Source organism: Pimephales promelas, chromosome 14, assembly GCF_988280905.1.
Source record: "Pimephales promelas chromosome 14, fPimPro1.hap1.1, whole genome shotgun sequence".
NCBI classification, from domain to species: Eukaryota; Metazoa; Chordata; class Actinopteri; order Cypriniformes; family Leuciscidae; genus Pimephales; species Pimephales promelas.
Window position 1 is genome coordinate 10,551,858 of NC_142782.1, and position 19,362 is coordinate 10,571,219.

Here is a 19,362-nt window from a genome sequence, read left to right on the forward strand (position 1 = left end):
GATGCTTCCCCACAGAAGCTCCACCAGTGTGGACATGACAAGCCAAAACGGCGGCCATGTACACTTGAATGAATGAATGAATGAACGAATAAATGAATTAAGTATTTTTATAATGCTTTATTTTGCGCTATTTTACACCTAAAGTGCTGCAGCCACAGTGCAACGGTGCCAGTGCACTCATCACACACCAGCTATTGGTGGAGAGGAGAGTAAAGTGATAGAGCCAATTCAATGGATGGGGATTATTAGGAGACCATGATTGATAAGGGCCAATGAGGGAATTTAGACCAGGACATTTGGGTTAACCCCTACTCTTTACAAGGAGTGCCATGGCATTTTTAATGACCACAGAGAGTCAAGACCATTGTTTAACGTCTCATTGAAGGACAGTGCTTTTTAGAGACTGTGAGACTGAGGGCTCGACGATCCAAGACTGCACCTCAGCCTGCGAAGGAGTTGTCCATCATGATAATCCTGCAATGACAAACTTTCCCCAAGAGTGGGACCCTAGGCAATGCCAGGGCATTCCACAGAGAAAGGGTACTAAACATCTGTGCGTAACCCTTATTGCTTGAAGAGGTTCACAAGAGTGAAACCCCTGCTCTCAAGCTACCATCGAAATGGTCTCATATCGGGAATCTAGAATATATAGAAGACTATCCCAGTGTTGTCCTCCAGACCAACACATGGTTGTCTCTTAGCAGCCATGAACTTGATGGCACGTTAAAGCCGCAGCACAACTTGTAATGGGGGTGAAAGCCATGGTATGGTATATATGAAGAGTTCAGATGCAAAAGCCTCTAAAAGCCATTTGAAATTTTCTTCTTTAATGATCATTTTTATCAAGCTTGTATATTTAAGTTCAGTAATTTCACTTAAATGGCAATGATAATTACCTATTAATTGTTATTTAAGTGAAATTACTGAACTTAAATGTACAAGTTTGATAAAAATCATCATTAAAGAAGAAAATTTCAAATGGCATTTAGAGGCTTTTGCATCTGAACTCTTCATATATATACAGTATATACTGTATATATATATATAATTTTTTCTTCTTCTTCTTCTTTTTTTCTTCAAGCCTTCCACCTTGGAACCTATTTGAAGGTTTGCGTTAAGGGTTTTCTGTTAGAATGGTGTTGTGTAAGCGGCCCCTAAGTTTACTAGTGATCTTTGCAACGGAAGTGAATCGATCAAAACTAACTTTAGCTGGACAATAAGTTTATTCTAGAGCTGCTGTAAAGCCAAAACAATCTCTGTTACTTTAATTTCCTATCATCACTATAAAGCACCTGTGAAACAGTTCATATTGTTGAAAGTGCGATATAAATGAAGGAGACTTGAATGGTAGTCTTGCGATGACAACATGCCCCAAGCTTGGGACCCTAGGTAACGCCAGGGTCTTTCATAGAGAAAGGGTTTGAATGCATCTGTGCATAACCCTTGTGACTCACAGAGAGTTGCCTCAGGCGAAACCTCTGCTCACCAAAGAAAGTCTACATATATCCTCCATATATAAAAGCAAGGATTGATTCATATGTGCAGGAAGTACGTCTGCATTGTGATCGAATCCCCATAGTACCCCCAGTTCTTCACCTAATTCGAGAAAGCATACCTTTATGAAAGTTCAACGTCAAACCTAAATGCCTTAAATGAATGAGAATGGCATCTCAATATTGAATCACAAACTGATTGAAGGCAGGGTTTCCACGGAGTCATAATAAGTCATAAAATGTCTTAAATTTAATAAAAAGAATTTTAGGCCATAAAAAGTAATAAAAACGTCTGGATTTTCCATACAAGGTCATAAATTTAGCCGCGTCTTAAATTTGTATGCTTTATATTCATTATATTCATATATATTTTATATTGATTATTGTGTTATTATTTTTTCTCTATAAAGCGATACCAAGAGTTCGATAATATTTATGTGCCAAAAGTGGAACAAAACTCATTTGAACCACGCACGCCTCCGCTCACGAACTGTTTTTCCGCTCTGCTCAAAGTCCAAACTGCAGCGCGTGCTCACTAGAGAGCTGGTAAGTCTCACCCATCCGTAAAACTCCTAGTGGACCTCTAGGTTGAAAAAGCGTCAATGCAAGTGAATGAGAGAAAATAATTATTTTCTAATCCTGTTTGAATTGTGCCATGAATGTGAACATATGTTGTCTGTGAATTTTTTATATAATTTCTCATGTAATGAGTTTGACAGTATATTTTATGATTCTTTGGCTAGCAGTTGTGGAATAGACATAACGTGAAAGACTACACATCACATAGGCTATGTGACGTCACCGCATAACACATTTTCCCTCCACAAATCAAGATTTTCACCACACTCAGCTAGTTTGTCCTCTCCCTGAAAGAAGGCGGTGAAGTGCACCAAAGACACAGGCATGTTTAGCGGGATCCGTGTGCTAGTGGTGGTGACGTATATCAAACACGTCGAAAGTAGCGAAGAGTTGTAGTCCACAAAGTGCTCTCACACAAAGCCTAACCGTATAAAAATTATACCCGCTCAATCGTAGCATTCTTTACACAAAAAATTATATAAAAAATTCACAGACAACATATCTGCCCTACAAACGCTAAGTGCAGTAACTACGCAAACAAAGAAACGGAGAAAAAGGCCTTTAAAGTTTTTATACCAGCCAGTCAAACATGTTATGGGTCAAACATGTTATTGCAATGCATCCCCAAAACGGGACATAATTTAACCCAGATATTTTTTCACAAGACAGAACACATGTCATAAAGCCCATTACAAGTCTTAAAGAGCACCTATCATGTATTTTTGAAAATGACTGTGTAGTGTGGAATATAGCTCTAAGGAAATGAAAACATCCTGCAAAGATTTATATCTGAAAGTGCACCGTATATAAAGTTATTGTCTTTCAAAAGTGGCAGTCGACTCTGAGTCTATGAAATGAATTGTTTTTGAAACGAGTCATTAGATCGTGACGTAGATAGGTCCTAGAACAAATTCAAAAACTTCAGCTGAATCGCATCATGTCGAGAAGACGCTGTGTTCTACATTGCAAAGACAGTTCAGCCACTTGTTTCCATTGTCCATATTTGCAACCCACAACAGTAAAGCCCGAAACATGTGTCATTTTTATGTCATTTAATGACGAATCATTCGCAAGCCGGTTGTTCCTGAAGGAGGGCTCGGTATCCAGTGTATATATGGATCAGGTTCGTCCTCCTCCGAATCACAATATGTTAGTAATATTAATAATGTTTGCTGTTATGTTTTCTGTAGCATGCACAATATAGTTATATTGTGTTGTGTATGTTGTGTACACCCCGCGCAGCTTCTAAGCGGGGTAAAGTTAGTTTTGTTTTTGATATTCACCAGACATTCAGTGAAAAATTGCAATTACCTCCTAAACGACTTAGACAAATATGACTTCGCTCTATATAATAAGCACTGCCTCTCAAAAGCCGCCGCAATGTGAGTTTCACCGGGAAAGCTTGCTCTTGACGGAGACGCGAGTAAGGGACCGTGTGGGAAGTGCACTTTTTCTGACACGTTTGTTCAAACACTATACACAATTTTCAACACTTGACAAGCTATAATCCTGGTTATGGGCGTTCCGTTGCCGACAATCTCTGCCTACGGTTTACCAATAACAACTGACTGGGTCATTTGACCAATCGCCGCAGATTCGCGTCACTCAAAGGAGGTGTTTGGGAAAATGAATCGTCGAACGAATCATTTGGGAGTCTTTGAGCAAATCAGTTAAAAATAAATTCATATTATAAGACGAATAAAGTGTTTTTTATCCTTGCATGCACGTTAAACTGTTTTTGGGAACTCCTAAGACAAAAATAGGAACATTTCAAATGCTATGATAGGGGCTCTTTAACTCATTTTTGACCAAAATGTGTAGTTACTGCGCTTTGCCTTTGTAGAGCAGATATGTTTACATTCATTCCAAAATTCAAACAGGATTATAAAATAATTATTTTCTCTCATCCACTTGCATTGACGATTTTTCAACCTAGAGGTCCAGCGGGGTTAGCGGAAGGGGCGGGACTTATCCAGCTCTAGAGCCATAGACAGTAAAAGAGAGCAGATATGTTTACTCGGTCACGAGATCCAGTGAAATGCGTTTGAATTCAACAGAGAACACAAATGTCTCACAAAAAGTGATTTAAACCAGTTTAGAGGCAGATGAAACGTCTCAGGTTACGACTGTAACCTATGTTCCCTGAGAACAGGGAACAAGACAATACGTCGAATGACGCAATGGGGAACGCCTCAGGCGTGACAGGTGTCTGAAATCAAATATCAACTCACAGTAATCAGGTTGACCGGCGACAGCCCGTGCATCATCAGCTTGAATGATGAGCGCGTCAATCTGGATGTATAAGAAGGGCGCCTTGAAACCGTGACAACATCCTATCGTCTGAAGGGACTGTTGCAGGCAGGCCCCGAGGCATGGCAACGAGACGTATTGTCTCGTTCCCTGTTCTCAGGGAACATAGGTTACAGTCGTAACCTGAGACATTCCCTTTCGAAGGGAACTCAACAATACGTCGAATGACGCAATGGGGAACGAAATACCCACTCCGCCATGCTGAGGGGAGTGCATGCCGAAAAGGCAGTGACAACTGTCAGAACCAGTAATTCCAAGGAACACTGAAACCACTCACCCTATGTTACATCGGGCTGTCAGTGACAGCACTCCCTACCGGTCATAGCCCAAGCTAATGAACCAAGAAAAACCAGAACGTAATAACGTGGGTAAATCGGGGCCAGCTCAAAGGCTTTAGGACCACAACTTCAAAATAGAAGGCAGCCAGTCACTATTCAGGAGAACACTCCTCCTGAAATGCCCCCAGGCTGGCCTGGTGATCTGTACTAAGACACACAGTCTGGCCATAGCCTGTCCGTCCAAGACAGAGCCTCTGGAAATTGCCTAGGAAAGGCATCCAAAAACTGAAGGCCCGCGAAGCTGGCAGAAACCATCAAGTTTCGGATCACAGAGACGGGATCCTCCGGAGAGTGTGACTCAACCTCAAAACAACGGGAATCGTACACTCAATCCACGAGTTTTCACCCAGTGCTCGCTTTTGAGCACTGAGGAAGTAAGAGAGGGATCAAAATCAAGAGGGTCAATGAGACCTAAGACCTGATGACCCTCTGTGTAGGGAGCTCTGAAACATGAGGGCTCATGTCAGGAAGGCCGCACATTGTGCGGCCTGAAACCCAACGACCACAGCATGTGGAAGCTCATCCTTCAGGAAAGCCAGAGGCTAGAAACCTGACAGACCCACAATGTGGGGCTACCTCGAAAAAGGTCTAATCAGACCTAAAACCACAGTTGTGGGAGATAGCTTGAACAAGGGAAGTGCCTGTCGTAATGTATTGCGACAAAGACACATCTACAGTGGGACCCAAAGTGAAGAACCGGAGTCTGAACCACATAAGAAGGGACCGAAGCATACCGCGCGTGACCCTCACCATATGAAATGGATTTTAAAAACTGCACAAGACATCTCGTCAGGTGACTTACCACAATAATAGGTGAAGTATGGGTTTGTGTACTTCACTCTGAATTCAGGAAGGCCTGTTGAGGCCTGTAACCTGGCGTCCACAGTGTGTGGGAGCTCATGGCCAGGAAGGCCTGGTAAGGCCTGTAACCTGGCGACCACAGTATGCGGGAGCTCGTAACCTGGCGACCACAGTATGTGGGAGCTCACAACCAGGAAGGCCTAGTGAGGCCTGTAACCTGGCGACCACATCCGGTGGGAGCTCGTACTCAGGAAGGTCAGTGAGACCCAGCCTGGTGTACCTGAAAAACCACACCAAGTGGGAGCTACTTCCAGAAGTTAGCTCTTAAGAACTCTTAAAGTGGGACCCGAGGAAAGACCGGGGTCTGAGCCACATAAGAAGGGACCGAAGCATACTGCGCGTGACCCTCACCATAAGAAATGGATTTTAAAAAGTGCACAAGACATCTCGTCGGGTGACTTACCACAATAATAGGTGAAGTATGGGTTTGTGTACTTCACTCTGAATTCAGGAAGGCCTGGTGAGGCCTGTAACCCAGCAACCACAATATGTGGGAGCTCATAACCAGGAAGGCCTGTTGAGGCCTGTAACCTGGCGACCACAGTGTGTGGGAGCTCATGACCAGGAAGGCCTGGTAAGGCCTGTAACCTGGCGACCACATTGGGTGGGAGCTCGTACTCAGGAAGGTCAGTGAGACCCAGCCTGGTGACCACAACCTGTGGGAGCTTACTCCACCAAGTGGAAGCTACTTCTTCCAGAAGTTAGCCAGAGAAGGGCGTCCCTGTAGCCAGTGACAGGACGCCACTTAAAGTGGGACCCAAGGGAAGACCGGGGTCTGAGCCACATCAGAAGGGACCGAAGCATACCACGCGTGACCCTTACCATACAAAATGGATTTTAGAAAGTACACAAGACATCCCGTCATGTGATTTACCACAATAATAGGTGAAGTAGGGGTTAGTGTACTTCACTCTGAATTCAGAAAGGCCGAACTTGAGGCCTGTAACCTGGCAGCCACAACAAGTGGGAACCCATAATCAGGAATGCCTGACAAGGCCTAACACCCGATAGTCCCAATGCATGGGGAGCTCACATTCAGGAAGGCCGCTGAGGCCTGCAGCCTGACATGTGAAGACTCACCACTACAACTTAGCGACCACGAAAAGTGGGGGTTTCACATTCAGGAAGGCCTGGTGAAGCCTGCAACCTGACATGTGACAACTCACAACCAGGAAGGCCAATGAAGCCTGAAGCCTGGTGACCACAGAGTGGGAGCAAAGTGCTCAGGGAAGGTGGTGAGGCTGTAGTCTGGCTACCGCATCATGTGGGAGCCCACATTCAGGAAGGCTGGGTGAGGCCTATAACCTGACCACCACAGTATGTGGGAACTCATAACCAGGAAGGCCCCTTTGAGGCCTGTAACCTAGCGACCACAATGTGTGGGAGCTCATAACCAGGAAGGCCTGGTGAGGCCTGTAACCTGGCGACCACAGTATGTGGGAGCTCATAAACAGGAAGGCCTGGTGAGGCCTGTAACCTGGCGACCACAATGTGTGGGAGCTCATAACCAGGAAGGCCTGGTGAGGCCTTTAACCTGGCGACCACAGTACGTGAGAGCTCGTATCCTGGTGACCACAGTATGTGGGAGCTCATAACCAGGAAGGCCTGGTGAGGCCTGTAACCTGGCGACCACAATAAGTGGGAGCTCATAACCAGGAAGGCCTGGTGAGGCCTGTAACCCGGCAACCACAGTATGTGGGAACTATAACCAGGAAGGCCCCTTTGAGGCCTGTAACGTAGCGACCACAATGTGTGGGAGCTCATAACCAGGAAGGCCTAGTGAGGCCTGTAACCTGGCGACCACAGTATGTGGGAGCTCAAAACCAGGAAGGCCTGGTGAGGCCTGTAACCTGGCGACCACAGTATGTGGGAGCTCATAACCAGGAAGGCCTGGTGAGGCCTGTGACCTGGTGACCACAGTATGTGGGAGCTCATAACCAGGAAGGCCTGGTGAGGCCTGTAACCTGGCGACCACAATGTGTGGGAGCTCATAACCAGGAAGGCCTGGTGAAGCCTGTAACCCAGGGACCACAGCATGTGCGAGCTCATAACCAGGAAGGCCTGGTGAGGCCTGTAACCCGGTGACCACAATCAGTGGGAGCTCATAACCAGGAAGGCCTGGTGAGGCCTGTAACCTGGCAACCACAGTATGTGGGAGCTCCCACAGATGTCTCTCCGTGGCCACCATAGCACCGACAGAACAGCAGATTGCTTGGTGGCCCGGAGTCCCGCAACAGATCGGTCTGGTAGGCCTGAGGACCACAAGGGCGTGCAGAACCGCACCTGCCTGACCTGCTGCCGTGTACGCTCTGTCATTCAAGCATGAAGATGTCTTGAGCAGCTTGGATGACAGGGTCAGAGCTCTTAGTGAAGAGGACCAACCAGAGACGAGATAGTTAGCCAACGTCTCGTCCACTGGCGGCCTCGACACTTATCCGTTCTCCACGGCTCCCTCCACAGCAGCGAAACTAGCCCGCTGATGCAGATAGAGACGTGAGGAGAACGGATTCTTCCATACCCTCTCGATCCCAGCGTGGAGATCGGAAACGAATGGAAGGCTCATCCGGGCTGGTGGCTTATGGGTGGGGAGGAACCAGCCATCCAAAATACCATGAGCGGGTTCCTCCCAGACGCGCCTCCACTGCAACAGCAATCTGTCTGAGGCGCGCCCCATAATGTCAACCAGCTCAGCGTACACTGGGCAGGAGGGCTGAAATGATTCGGTCTCAACCAAACTGACATCCTTTTCTATATATATATATATATATATATATTACAGCCAACTCCTGCCCTGCCCAAAGAGAACAGTTACAGATTCACCAAAGAGAGAGAGCGCTCATTTTCTCTCTTCTTAGATGTTCAACATTAATCTGTAACTCACCCTCGTCAACTGGTAGATCATCCGCGAGGTTAGCGCCCCTCGCCCGATAATCTGCCAGCTCCATCTGAAAGCTCCATGAGCTCAACCGCCACTGAGCCTCAGCCCGAGCGGGAACCGGAACCGCGGGGTTCAGATGCCGCGCCCACTTCCCTCGAGAAGTGGGTCAGACGAGAGCAGAGAGTTCTGAAAGGAAAACTCTCAGTTCGCGCAAAAAACTTCCTCGAGAGCTTCCCGCACATGCTCTTCTTTCAGGCAGAACACGCACAGATCGTGTGAATCCTCCGGTGTCAAATATCTGGACACAAGTCGGCACACTCGCGCAAAGTGTTTCTCCACGTCTCTGCGCGCTTAATCGTTGATACTATCACACAGACAAACAGTCCCTGAAGACGAAAAGATGTTGTCACGGTTTCAAGGCGCCCTTCTTATACATCCAGATTGACGCGCTCATTATTCAAGCTGATGATGCACGGGCTGTCGCCGGTCAACCTGATTACTGTGAGTTGATATTTGATTTCAGACACCTGTCACGCCTGAGGCGTTCCCCATTGCGTCATTCGACGTATTGTTGAGTTCCCTTCGAAAGGGAACAGCGCTGTTGAACAGGAGATACACTGTGCGCAACTATACAGTCAGAAAGCTTTTCCATCTACAAATTCCCATCATTTACCACAGATTTCCTGTAACATTAGCCTAATATTAACTGCACCATGAAATGTGGAATATACATATTGAATTGTATTATATTATTAATGTAGACAATGTATTAAAGGACTAATGGAATATAATTAGAGTATTTAATGTATTTAGGCTATACAGTTTTTCATAAATTTCATCAGAGAATGTCTAATTGAAGAGAATTGGCACTGGCTGGTTACTTCCGGGTTCTGGACTGGCTGCAGTAACCCGTCTCTGTCCATGCGGGGGCGCTCGCGGTCAAGTGCAGAATGACTGGGAGTCAATGGGGTTTCACCCCCAGAAATCCACTTTTCTCAGGATGTAATTTTTTGTCAAGTAATTTGAAAGTTGCGTTCAAAAGGGAGGGCTAAGATAATACACTCAGCTGAAAATTGCATTTTTAAGTTCACTTATCTGTTCTAAAAATCCGTTCAAAACTGTGATGACGTCACACAATAGCAGAATGCTAGCGTGTTCCGGCCAACAACAGCCTAACCTGTAAGAAATCAAAAGGACATAAGTACTCGTTCATTCTACTTTTGGCCTATAATCTATATTGAACTTGCGGAATCAACAATAAAATCTATTTTGATTTAACGACAAGCAGGTGAAAGAGACACATTTAGCCGTTTAGCCCCATAGACTCCCATTCATTCTGCTCTCGCCCGCGATCACCTCCAGTGGAATTCTAATGGAACTGCAACCAAGATGATGCACAATGGGGCTAATAGGAAGTGCCAAGGCTCTCCGTTAGACTCTGATTTCATGAAGATACGTGCCATAAGAGTTAGGCAACACAAACCTGTTTCAAGACCTGAAACAATATCCCCTATTAGCACATGCAGACACCAAGATATTCATTTTCCAATAAAGATATTAATTTTGTTAAGGAAAAATTACAAATGTTTGAATGTTCTACCTCACACTTGTGAAATGTTCAGCTGTTTGGCAAGTGTTTGTCATATCTTCTGACAATAAAGAGTAGTTTAAAACCACAATTAAGCTCTTCTATGCCTCTCCCCACGGGGTCCGGCCGGGCTCAGCCCGAAGGAGCGACGTGGGACCGCCTTCCCGTGGGCTCACCACCTGCAGGAGGAGCCGTAAGGGGCCGGTGCAAAGAGGATCGGGCGGCAGTCGAAGGCAGGGGCCTCGGCGACCCGATCCCTGGACACAGAAACTAGCCTTAGGGACGTGGAACGTCACCTCGCTGGCGGGGAAGGAGCCTGAGATTGTGTGTGAGGTTGAGAGGTTCCGACTAGAGATAGTCGGGATCACCTCTACACATGGCTTGGGCTCTGGAACCACACTCCTTGAGAGAGGATGGACTCTTCACCACTCTGGAGTTGCCCATGGTGAGAGGCGACGGGCTGGTGTGGGTTTGTTAAAAGCCCCCCAGCTCAGCCGCCATGTGTTGGAGTTTACCCCGGTGAACGAGAGGGTCGTTTCCCTGCGCCTACGGGTATAGGTCTCTCACTGTCGTGTGTGCCTATGGGCCAAACGGCAGTGCAGAGTACTCGGCCTTCTTGGGGTCTCTGGGAGGAGTGCTGGAAAGTGCTCCAACTGGGGACTCCGTCGTTCTACTGGGGGACTTCAACGCTCACGTGGGCAACGACAGTGACACCTGGAGGGGCGTGATTGGGAGGAACGGCCCCCCCAACCTGAACCCGAGTGGTGTTCAGTTATTGGACTTCTGTGCTAGTTACAGTTTGTCCATAACGAACACCATGTTCAAGCATAAGGGTGTCCACCAGTGCACGTGGCACCAGGACACCCTAGGTCGTAGGTCGATGATCGACTTTGTGGTCGTTTCATCTGACCTGCGGCCGTATGTCTTGGACACTCGGGTGAAGAGAGGGGCGGAGCTGTCAACTGATCACCACCTGGTGGTGAGTTGGATCCGATGGCCGGGGAGGAGGCTGGACAGACTTGGCAGACCCAAGCGTACTGTAAGGGTTTGCTGGGAACGTTTGGCCGAATCTCCTGTCAGAGAGATCTTCAACTCTCACCTCCGGCAGAGCTACAACCAGATCCCGAGGGAGGCTGGAGATAATGAGTCTGAGTGGACCATGTTCTCCACCTCCATTGTCGAAGCGGCTGCTCGGAGCTGTGGCCGTAAAGTCTCCGGTGCCTGTCGAGGCGGCAATCCCCGAACCCAGTGGTGGACACCGGAAGTAAAGGATGCCGTCAAGCTGAAGAAAGAGTCCTATCAGGCCTGGTTGGCTTGTGGGACTCCGGAGGCAGCTGACAGGTACCGGCAGGCCAAGCGGACTGCGGCCCGGGTGGTTGTGGAGGCAAAAACTCGGGCCTGGGAGGAGTTCGGTGAGGCCATGGAGAAGGACTATCGGCTGGCATCGAAGAGATTCTGGCAAACTGTCCGGCGCCTCAGGAGGGGGAAGCAGTCCCCCACCAATGCTGTTTACAGTAGGGGTGGTCGGCTGCTGACCTCAACTGGGGATGTCGTCGGGCGGTGGAAGGAATACTTTGAGGATCTCCTCAATCCCGCCGCCACAGCTTCCATTGAGGAAGCAGAGGCTGAGGGCTCAGAGGTGGACTCGTCCATCACCCTAGCTGAGGTCACCGAGGTAGTCAAGAAACTCCTCGGTGGCAAGGCACCGGGGGTGGATGAGATCCGCCCTGAATACCTCAAGTCTCTGGATGTTGTGGGGCTGTCTTGGTTGACACGCCTCTGCAGCATCGCGTGGCGGTCGGGGACAGTGCCTCTGGGATGGCAGACCGGGGTGGTGGTTCCTCTTTTTAAGAAGGGGGACCGGAGGGTGTGTTCCAACTACAGGGGGATCACACTTCTCAGCCTCCCTGGGAAAGTCTATGCCAGGGTACTGGAGAGGAGAATACGGCCGATAGTGGAACCTCGGATTCAGGAGGAACAGTGTGGTTTTCGTCCGGGCCGTGGAACACTGGACCAGCTCTATACTCTCTACAGGGTGCTGGAGGGTGCATGGGAGTTTGCCCAACCAGTCCACATGTGTTTTGTGGATTTGGAGAGGGCATTCGACTGTGTCCCCCGAGGCAGCCTGTGGAGGGAGTATGGGGTCCGGGGTCCTTTGCTAAGGGCTGTCCGGTCCCTGTATGACCGAAGCAGGAGCTTGGTTCGCATTGCCGGTAATAAGTCAGACTTCTTCCCAGTGCATGTTGGACTCCGGCAGGGCTGCCCTTTGTCGCCGGTTCTGTTCATAATTTTTATGGACGGAATTTCTAGGCACAGCCAGGGGCCGGAGGGTGTCAGGTTTGGGGACCGCACGATTTCGTCTCTGCTCTTTGCGGATGATGTTGTCGTGTTGGCCTCTTCACACCAGGACCTTCGGCATGCACTGGGGAGGTTTGCAGCCGAGTGTGAAGCGGCTGGGATGAGAATCAGCACCTCCAAATCCGAGGCCATGGTCCTCAGTCGGAAAAGGGTGGCTTGCTCACTTCAGGTTGGTGGAGAAATCCTTCCTCAAGTGGAGGAGTTTAAGTATCTTGGGGTTTTGTTCACGAGTGAGGGAAGGATGGAACGGGAGATTGACAGACGGATCGGTGCAGCTTCAGCAGTAATGTGGTCGATGTACCGGTCTGTTGTGGTGAAGAAGGAGCTGAGCCGTAAGGCAAAGCTCTCGATTTACCGGTCAATCTACGTTCCTACTCTCACCTATGGTCATGAGCTTTGGGTCATGACCGAAAGGACAAGATCCTGGATACAGGCGGCCAAAATGAGCTTTCTCCGCAGGGTGGCTGGGCGATCCCTTAGAGATAGGGTGAGAAGCTCGGTCACTCGGGAGGAGCTCAGAGTAGAGCCGCTGCTCCTCCACATCGAGAGGGGTCAGCTGAGGTGGCTCGGGCATCTGTTCCGGGTGCCTCCTGGACGCCTTCCTGGGGAGGTGTTCCGGGCACGTCCCACTGGGCGGAGGCCCCGGGGAAGACCTAGGACACGCTGGAGAGACTATGTCTCCCGGCTGGCCTGGGAACGCCTCGGTGTCCCCCCAGAAGAGCTAGAGGAAGTGTCTAGGGAGAGGGAAGTCTGGGCATCTCTGCTTAAACTGCTGCCCCCGCGACCCGGCCCCGGATGAAGCGGAAGAAGATGTATGTATGTATGTATGTAAGCTCTACTACAACTTTCGGTATTTATCGAAAGGTCCACCGGAGGAAAATAGGGGAGGGTCATGTCTTTTTATTCTTTTATGAGGGGAGGGTCATCCAACTTTTTTTAGTCTAGGGGAGGGTCACCCAACTTTTGTATTAATCAAAACAGGTAAATTTCAAAGTGGCTTGTTTGGGGCATATTTTTTTTCCACGTAGCTCCATGAAGCTCTCTCGGTCTCGGCCCCCGGGCCATCGCTGTCATATGGGTCTGATCCAACAAAAATCCGAGTAGCGCTGTTTGACAGTCCGCGCTCAGAAAAAGTGCATTAGAACAGAACGGCAAAGAAATGTTTAGCCGGCAAAGCTTTAAAGCACGAGCAAATAATGAACTTTTGTTATTGTGAATAAGTGCATTGTCCTGTGTGTGTAACTCTGCCGCTGCATTAACATGTGATGTGAATGTACGTCAAGTGTATTGGGACTGAGGCGCCCGAACTGCAGCTGATATAATGTGCGCTGTAGCACGATACGACCATATTTTAGTTTCTATTCTTATTGCGTTTCCAGAACGGTGTTAGTGAGTAAATCTGAGCTATAGGCTTGAATTCGTGAGGTGTGTGCGCTGTGCGGTTGAATGAGCTGGTTTGTCGATCTATCTGAATTTTGATCAATCAGGAGCTGATGAAATCCACAGAAGAAGGACGAAAATGGCCATGAATTTGGACTATTGAAAGGGAAGCATACTACTTTATTATGATTTTAGTATCATAATGATTAATAAATGCATGCACAATTATCAGTGAACTTGATAAATGTTGCCGATATGTTTTACTATGCACAAAATGCCTTTCAACTTGCATGTTACATAAACCACCACTGCATCAGCACCGAAAACATGATTTTCTAAAAAAAAAATTCAAATCAAAACTCGTGATACGAACCGAATTGTAGGTTTGGTCTACCGTTACAGCCCTAGTAAGATGAGAAAGCAGGAGTTTAGTCGTTTATCATGGCTATCTGAACATCTTTGCCAAGCGCAAACCAGCACATAATCAATAAATTATCGGGGAGGGTCAGGCCTTTTTTCACAATCATTTTGGAGGGTCATAGAAAAACATATTGCTGGCGAAGGGAGGGTCAAGTCTTTTTTGACTACAGATCTCAAATCTCCTCCGGTGACCCCTTATATTAATAACGAACAGTCCCTTAGGAGTAAAAATCTGACTTTAAACTACAAAGAAATAAAGATTTGACATTTATTGTGATAATTATTGACTGATATAGTATCATGATAATTGTTAAGTGTTGTTCCTGTGTTATTGATATTTAGGAAAAGGGAGCCTTCAGTTAGTTACTCTTAAGAAAATGAAACCTTTTAATAATAAAACGTATTACTTTTAATGAAAGTCAATTTAAAAAAAGACGTTTGAAAGGAAGTTATTTTTCGTAATTCTTGTCAGTCATAAATTTAAGTCACAATGGTCATAAAAAGGTCTTAAATTTGATTGACTACACCCTGCAGAAACCCTGGAAGGTACGAGGTGATAAGGTCAGGCCAAGAGAACAACTCCATACTGGTGTGATTTGCCCTCAAAGCAAACCCGGTAAAGTGAATCCAATAACCTCGTTCCACAATGGTCTCATTTTCAGTGCCCTGAAACAGCTGTCTGGCAGGGAACAACTGAACATATTGAACATACAGAAATACCAGTGTCAGGGTTGGCAAAAAATCTCCTGAGAGCATCAGGAGCAGAGCAAGCTTCTAGATCCAGAATGGGACACCTGGGCAAGAGAAAGAGAAAAGGAAACATCTGTCTCAAATACCAACTCAACTTGCAATCCTCATGATCAAAGGCTGCCTCGTTGCAGGTCTTGAATCAGTGGCGAGCAGATGTCTGACCCTCATCCCTCGATAAGAGAGCCAGTCAGGAGTATAGCTTTCTAACTGTGCCCCCTCAAGAACTGACTGTGCGTGCTCCACTCCTAAAGAAACAGAGATCCTGTGAGTCATCACCCATAAGAAAGTGGGCACATTGACACACATCTCCTAAATTGCTTGCTTGTATTGTTTTAGTACTATTAGAATCTAAACAAAATCAGTCGAACAGGAATTACAATTTTGACAAATGTACTTAAAGACATGCCGCTACTAAAGATAAAGAGCTGGGGATTCTGTGACGGGTGTCCTTTTATGGTCTTGATGACGCGCTATACTTCATCACCGGACCTCCGTTGGTCAAAAGAACTGCAGTGATTTCACACATGATTCAAACAGGCGATCCCACAGTGTCAATGCCATGATGCAGCGTCAAGTTCCCTTGAAAGGGTGGGTAGGACTTGGGTAGAACTCTGCACCAGTGTTGTAGTACTCGAGTCAGTCTTAAGATGAGTCCAGGACCATATTTTCTATTACTAGTCAAGACAATCTCATTTGAGTCCAGGCCGAGTCCAAATGTTTCAAATGTGGTCTTGGACTCTGACTTGAGGCTTTAGTCTGAGTGCTGTCTTTTCCAAACTCGACTACTACAACACTGCCCTGCGCAACCTTGCATTAACCATGGTCTCTTTCCCAGGTGCATCGTGGCATTAAGGGAGTTGTGAGGGATAAAGAGGGAAACCCTATTCCCAACGCCACTGTCTCTGTGGAGGGAATCAACCATGATGTCAGGACAGGTGAGATATTTTCTGTAGTTCTGGATTGTACTGTTTCTTTTACTAAAGGGTCTCAATGAAAAAGACTTCTACTCTTAGGTGAATCTGGGGATTACTGGCGACTTCTAAACCCTGGTGAGTACCGTGTAACTGCCAGAGCAGAAGGCCACTCTTCCTTCACCCGTCTATGTGTGGTGGGGTTTGACCCAGGTGCTACCCTATGCAACTTTGACCTCAACAAGTCTAACTGGGACCGCATCAAACAGATCATGGCTCTCCATGGCAACAGGCCCATCCGGTTGCTGGGCAGTGGAAACAGGGGCGCTGGGCAGCACTTTTCACGTGGCAGTAACCAAATCCCAAATTCTAAATTCAGTATCCAAATTCCAGTCGGTAACGGTGGGGACATGAACAGAGCTCGTCTCCGTCGATTACGACTAATGAGAATCCGCCGCCTACGGCAGCAAAGACTTCAGGACAGCAAAACGACACCCCCTACCACAACCATGACCACCACGACTTTACTTCCAACTACCACAAAGAGTACAACCCCATGGTATGACTCCTGGCCCCTTGGGGAAACCTTTGAAGAGAACACAACCCCACCAAAAGAGATTGAGTTGACAGATGTTCTGGACTACAACTACGATTACAAGATAGATGATTATTAAGAGCAAACTGCAGATCAAAGTTTTGCTCCACAGATTGATTGTTTTGGACCATATAGGTCATTACACAAAAGACTTTTATTCCAGAATATGAAAGTTGACCTTGATAATTAATACCACTCAAATTTCTGGTTGCAAAGTATGTTGAAAACAGCACCCAATGGCTTGTAAAGTAGTAAGAATAATTATGTTGTGCATTCCTGGCTACAGATCTACTGTATACTACCAAAATGTAACATAAAAACTTGTCATTTGGCCATCATATCCACTGAGAGGAAATGAGAATGTTTTAATACTAGAGAAGGGGCTGTATTACAATTTATTTCTCACAATAAACAGTCAGTCTTTGTATAGGGTAAGTGTACATGGGAGATGTTCCATAAAAGCTCCACCAGGTTCAATGCCCTTTGAAATAAAGCCTTGTTTTCATATTCACTCTGTTTTTGTTTAATCTGCATTAGTGTCATGTGGATATCAAGGGCCTCATTTATAAAATGTGCGCACATATTTGATATTAGAGTGTCTATACATTAAAATCCACAATGTTCCGATTTATAAAAATGGTCTTCGACATTTTGCACCAAAATGTTTAGGACCACATTGGGTTCTAAGCAGGCGTACACACTTATCCTTGTGGCAGAGTTGGATTACTGCAGGTATTTGGAAATCTAAACAGCAATAATGATAATAATAATAAAGCCCTGTTTTGGATTATTACATAGCATTAAAGTTAAATTATTTGGTATAAATTGCATGCTTTCACATTTGAGAAAAGATCTTAGTTCAAATGTAGGATGGTTTGTCAAACATGACAATCTGGGGCTCAGGTCAGGAAGCAGACAGACTGGCTAAACCAACCCTCTGCTAGCGGCCTCACGTCACCAAGGTCAGATAAATCCCATCACATAGAGCATCTTTCACCTAGATATCATCATATAGAGACTGTGTTTGTTCCCTGAATTTGGAAATAATTTAATTGATTTTTTAAATATATATATATATATATATATATATAGTATATAATACAGAGGAACAAATGATAAAACTTGGGTTGCTGAATATTCAATCCCTTACTTCAAAATCACTCATAGTTAATGATATGTTCACAGATTATAATCTAGATTGGCTGGCTAAAACCAAATGATTACATTACTTTAAATGAATCAATCCCACAAGATTACTGTTATAAACATGAACCTCATCTGTAAAGCAAAGGGGGAGGTGTTGCTGTAATTTATAGTAATATTTTCAAAACCACTAAGAAATCTAGTTATAAATGTACTTCTTTTGAAGTGTTGGTGCTTAATGTAAAAATACAGTGTACACGATAAATCGCGAGGGCACCATAAAGATTTTATCAAAGAATTTGCAGACTTTCTATCAGAATTAGTATTGGCTGCAGATAAAGTACTAATAGTTTTAATTGATTTTACTTGTAGATAATGAAAATGATGCATTGGAATTGGCAACTCAATTGGAGTTAGACAACACGTGTCAGGACCTACTCATTGTCGTAGTCATATTCTAGATCTATTACTATCACATGGAATAGATGTTGATGCCGTTGAAATTCTGCAGCAGAACGATGACATCTCGGATCATTAACTAGTCTAATGTAAATTACATTTAGCCAAGGCTGCAAAGCCGACTCTGTGTTATCAATATGTTAGATATTAACATATAACTTACAAATGTTTGAATGTTCTACTCACACTTGTGAAATGTTCAGCTGTTTGGCAAGTGTTTGTCATATCTTCTGACAATAAAGAGTAGTTTAAAACCACTATAACTTCTATAACTTATATAACTTCTGCCGCTAAAGATTGCTTTATCAATAATCTTCCTAATCAGTTTCATCGTCTCCCCATCCTGGATAGCTTAGAAGAACTTGATATTGCAACAGAAACTTTTAACTCTCTCTTTTCCAGCACTTTAGTTGCTCCGTTGCGCTTAAAGAAGATTAAAGAAAATAGTCCAAAGCCGTGGTACAACAAACACACTCAGGCCCTTAAGAGAGCAGCCAGAAAAATGGAGCGTAGCTTAAAGAAAACTAGAGGTATTCTGGATTTCATGGAAGGAGAGCTCGATTGCATAGAGAGGCCTTCAAAACTGCTAGGTCTGCTTATTTTTCAATCCTATTAGAAGAAAATAAACATAATCCTAGGTATCTATTTGAAAGAGTGGCTAAACTAACGAAAAATAAAGCTTCAGGTCCAGAAGTGTCCAAGCAACACAGCAGTAATGACTTTATGAATTTCTTCACTTATAACCCACATGGAAAGAAACTATATGAGGATATATGCGCATATATGAAACCTATATGCAGTTTATATGCACATATATGCTGCATATATACAGCATATATGCACATATATGATAATATATATGCTGCATATGTGTGTATATATGACACATATAGGCAATTTTAGGTGCATATATGCACATATATGATAAGATATATGCTGCATATGTGTGTATATATGACACATATAGGCAATTTTAGGTGCATATATGTGCATATACAGGCCATATAGGTCTCCTGCATTGCTTCTTTATATCCACACATAAGTGCTATATACAAGAGTATCCTATACTGTAGCTCATGGCAGGATCTGGTCATTTGTAGCTCATCCACTCTAAACAATGCTGGGTTGTTTGAACCCAAATTTGGGTGAAATATGGACAAACCCAAAATGTTTGGTTAAAAATGTAATTTCAAATTTTAACCCAAATTCAACTTTCACTTTCACTTTTTCAACTGTACATTTTTTTAATTGCATTTTTTAACCCAACATTTGGGTTTGTCCATGTTTGACCCAAAGCAT

General features: G+C 45.4%; 1 protein-coding gene across 2 annotated transcripts in view; it reads left to right on the top strand.

Annotated features, from left to right (window-relative positions):
• aebp1b (AE binding protein 1b) overlaps positions 1–16,972 on the top strand; it is a 43,668-nt gene extending 26,696 nt beyond the window's left edge. For both annotated transcript variants that reach the window (XM_039665500.2, XM_039665501.2), the window contains exons 21-22: positions 15,791–15,890; positions 15,969–16,972. In XM_039665500.2, the coding sequence (XP_039521434.2) occupies positions 15,791–15,890; positions 15,969–16,540 (672 nt within the window). In that variant the 3' untranslated portion in view covers positions 16,541–16,972. The remainder of the gene's footprint in view (positions 1–15,790; positions 15,891–15,968) is intronic.
• The last annotated feature ends 2,390 nt before the right edge of the window (positions 16,973–19,362 follow it).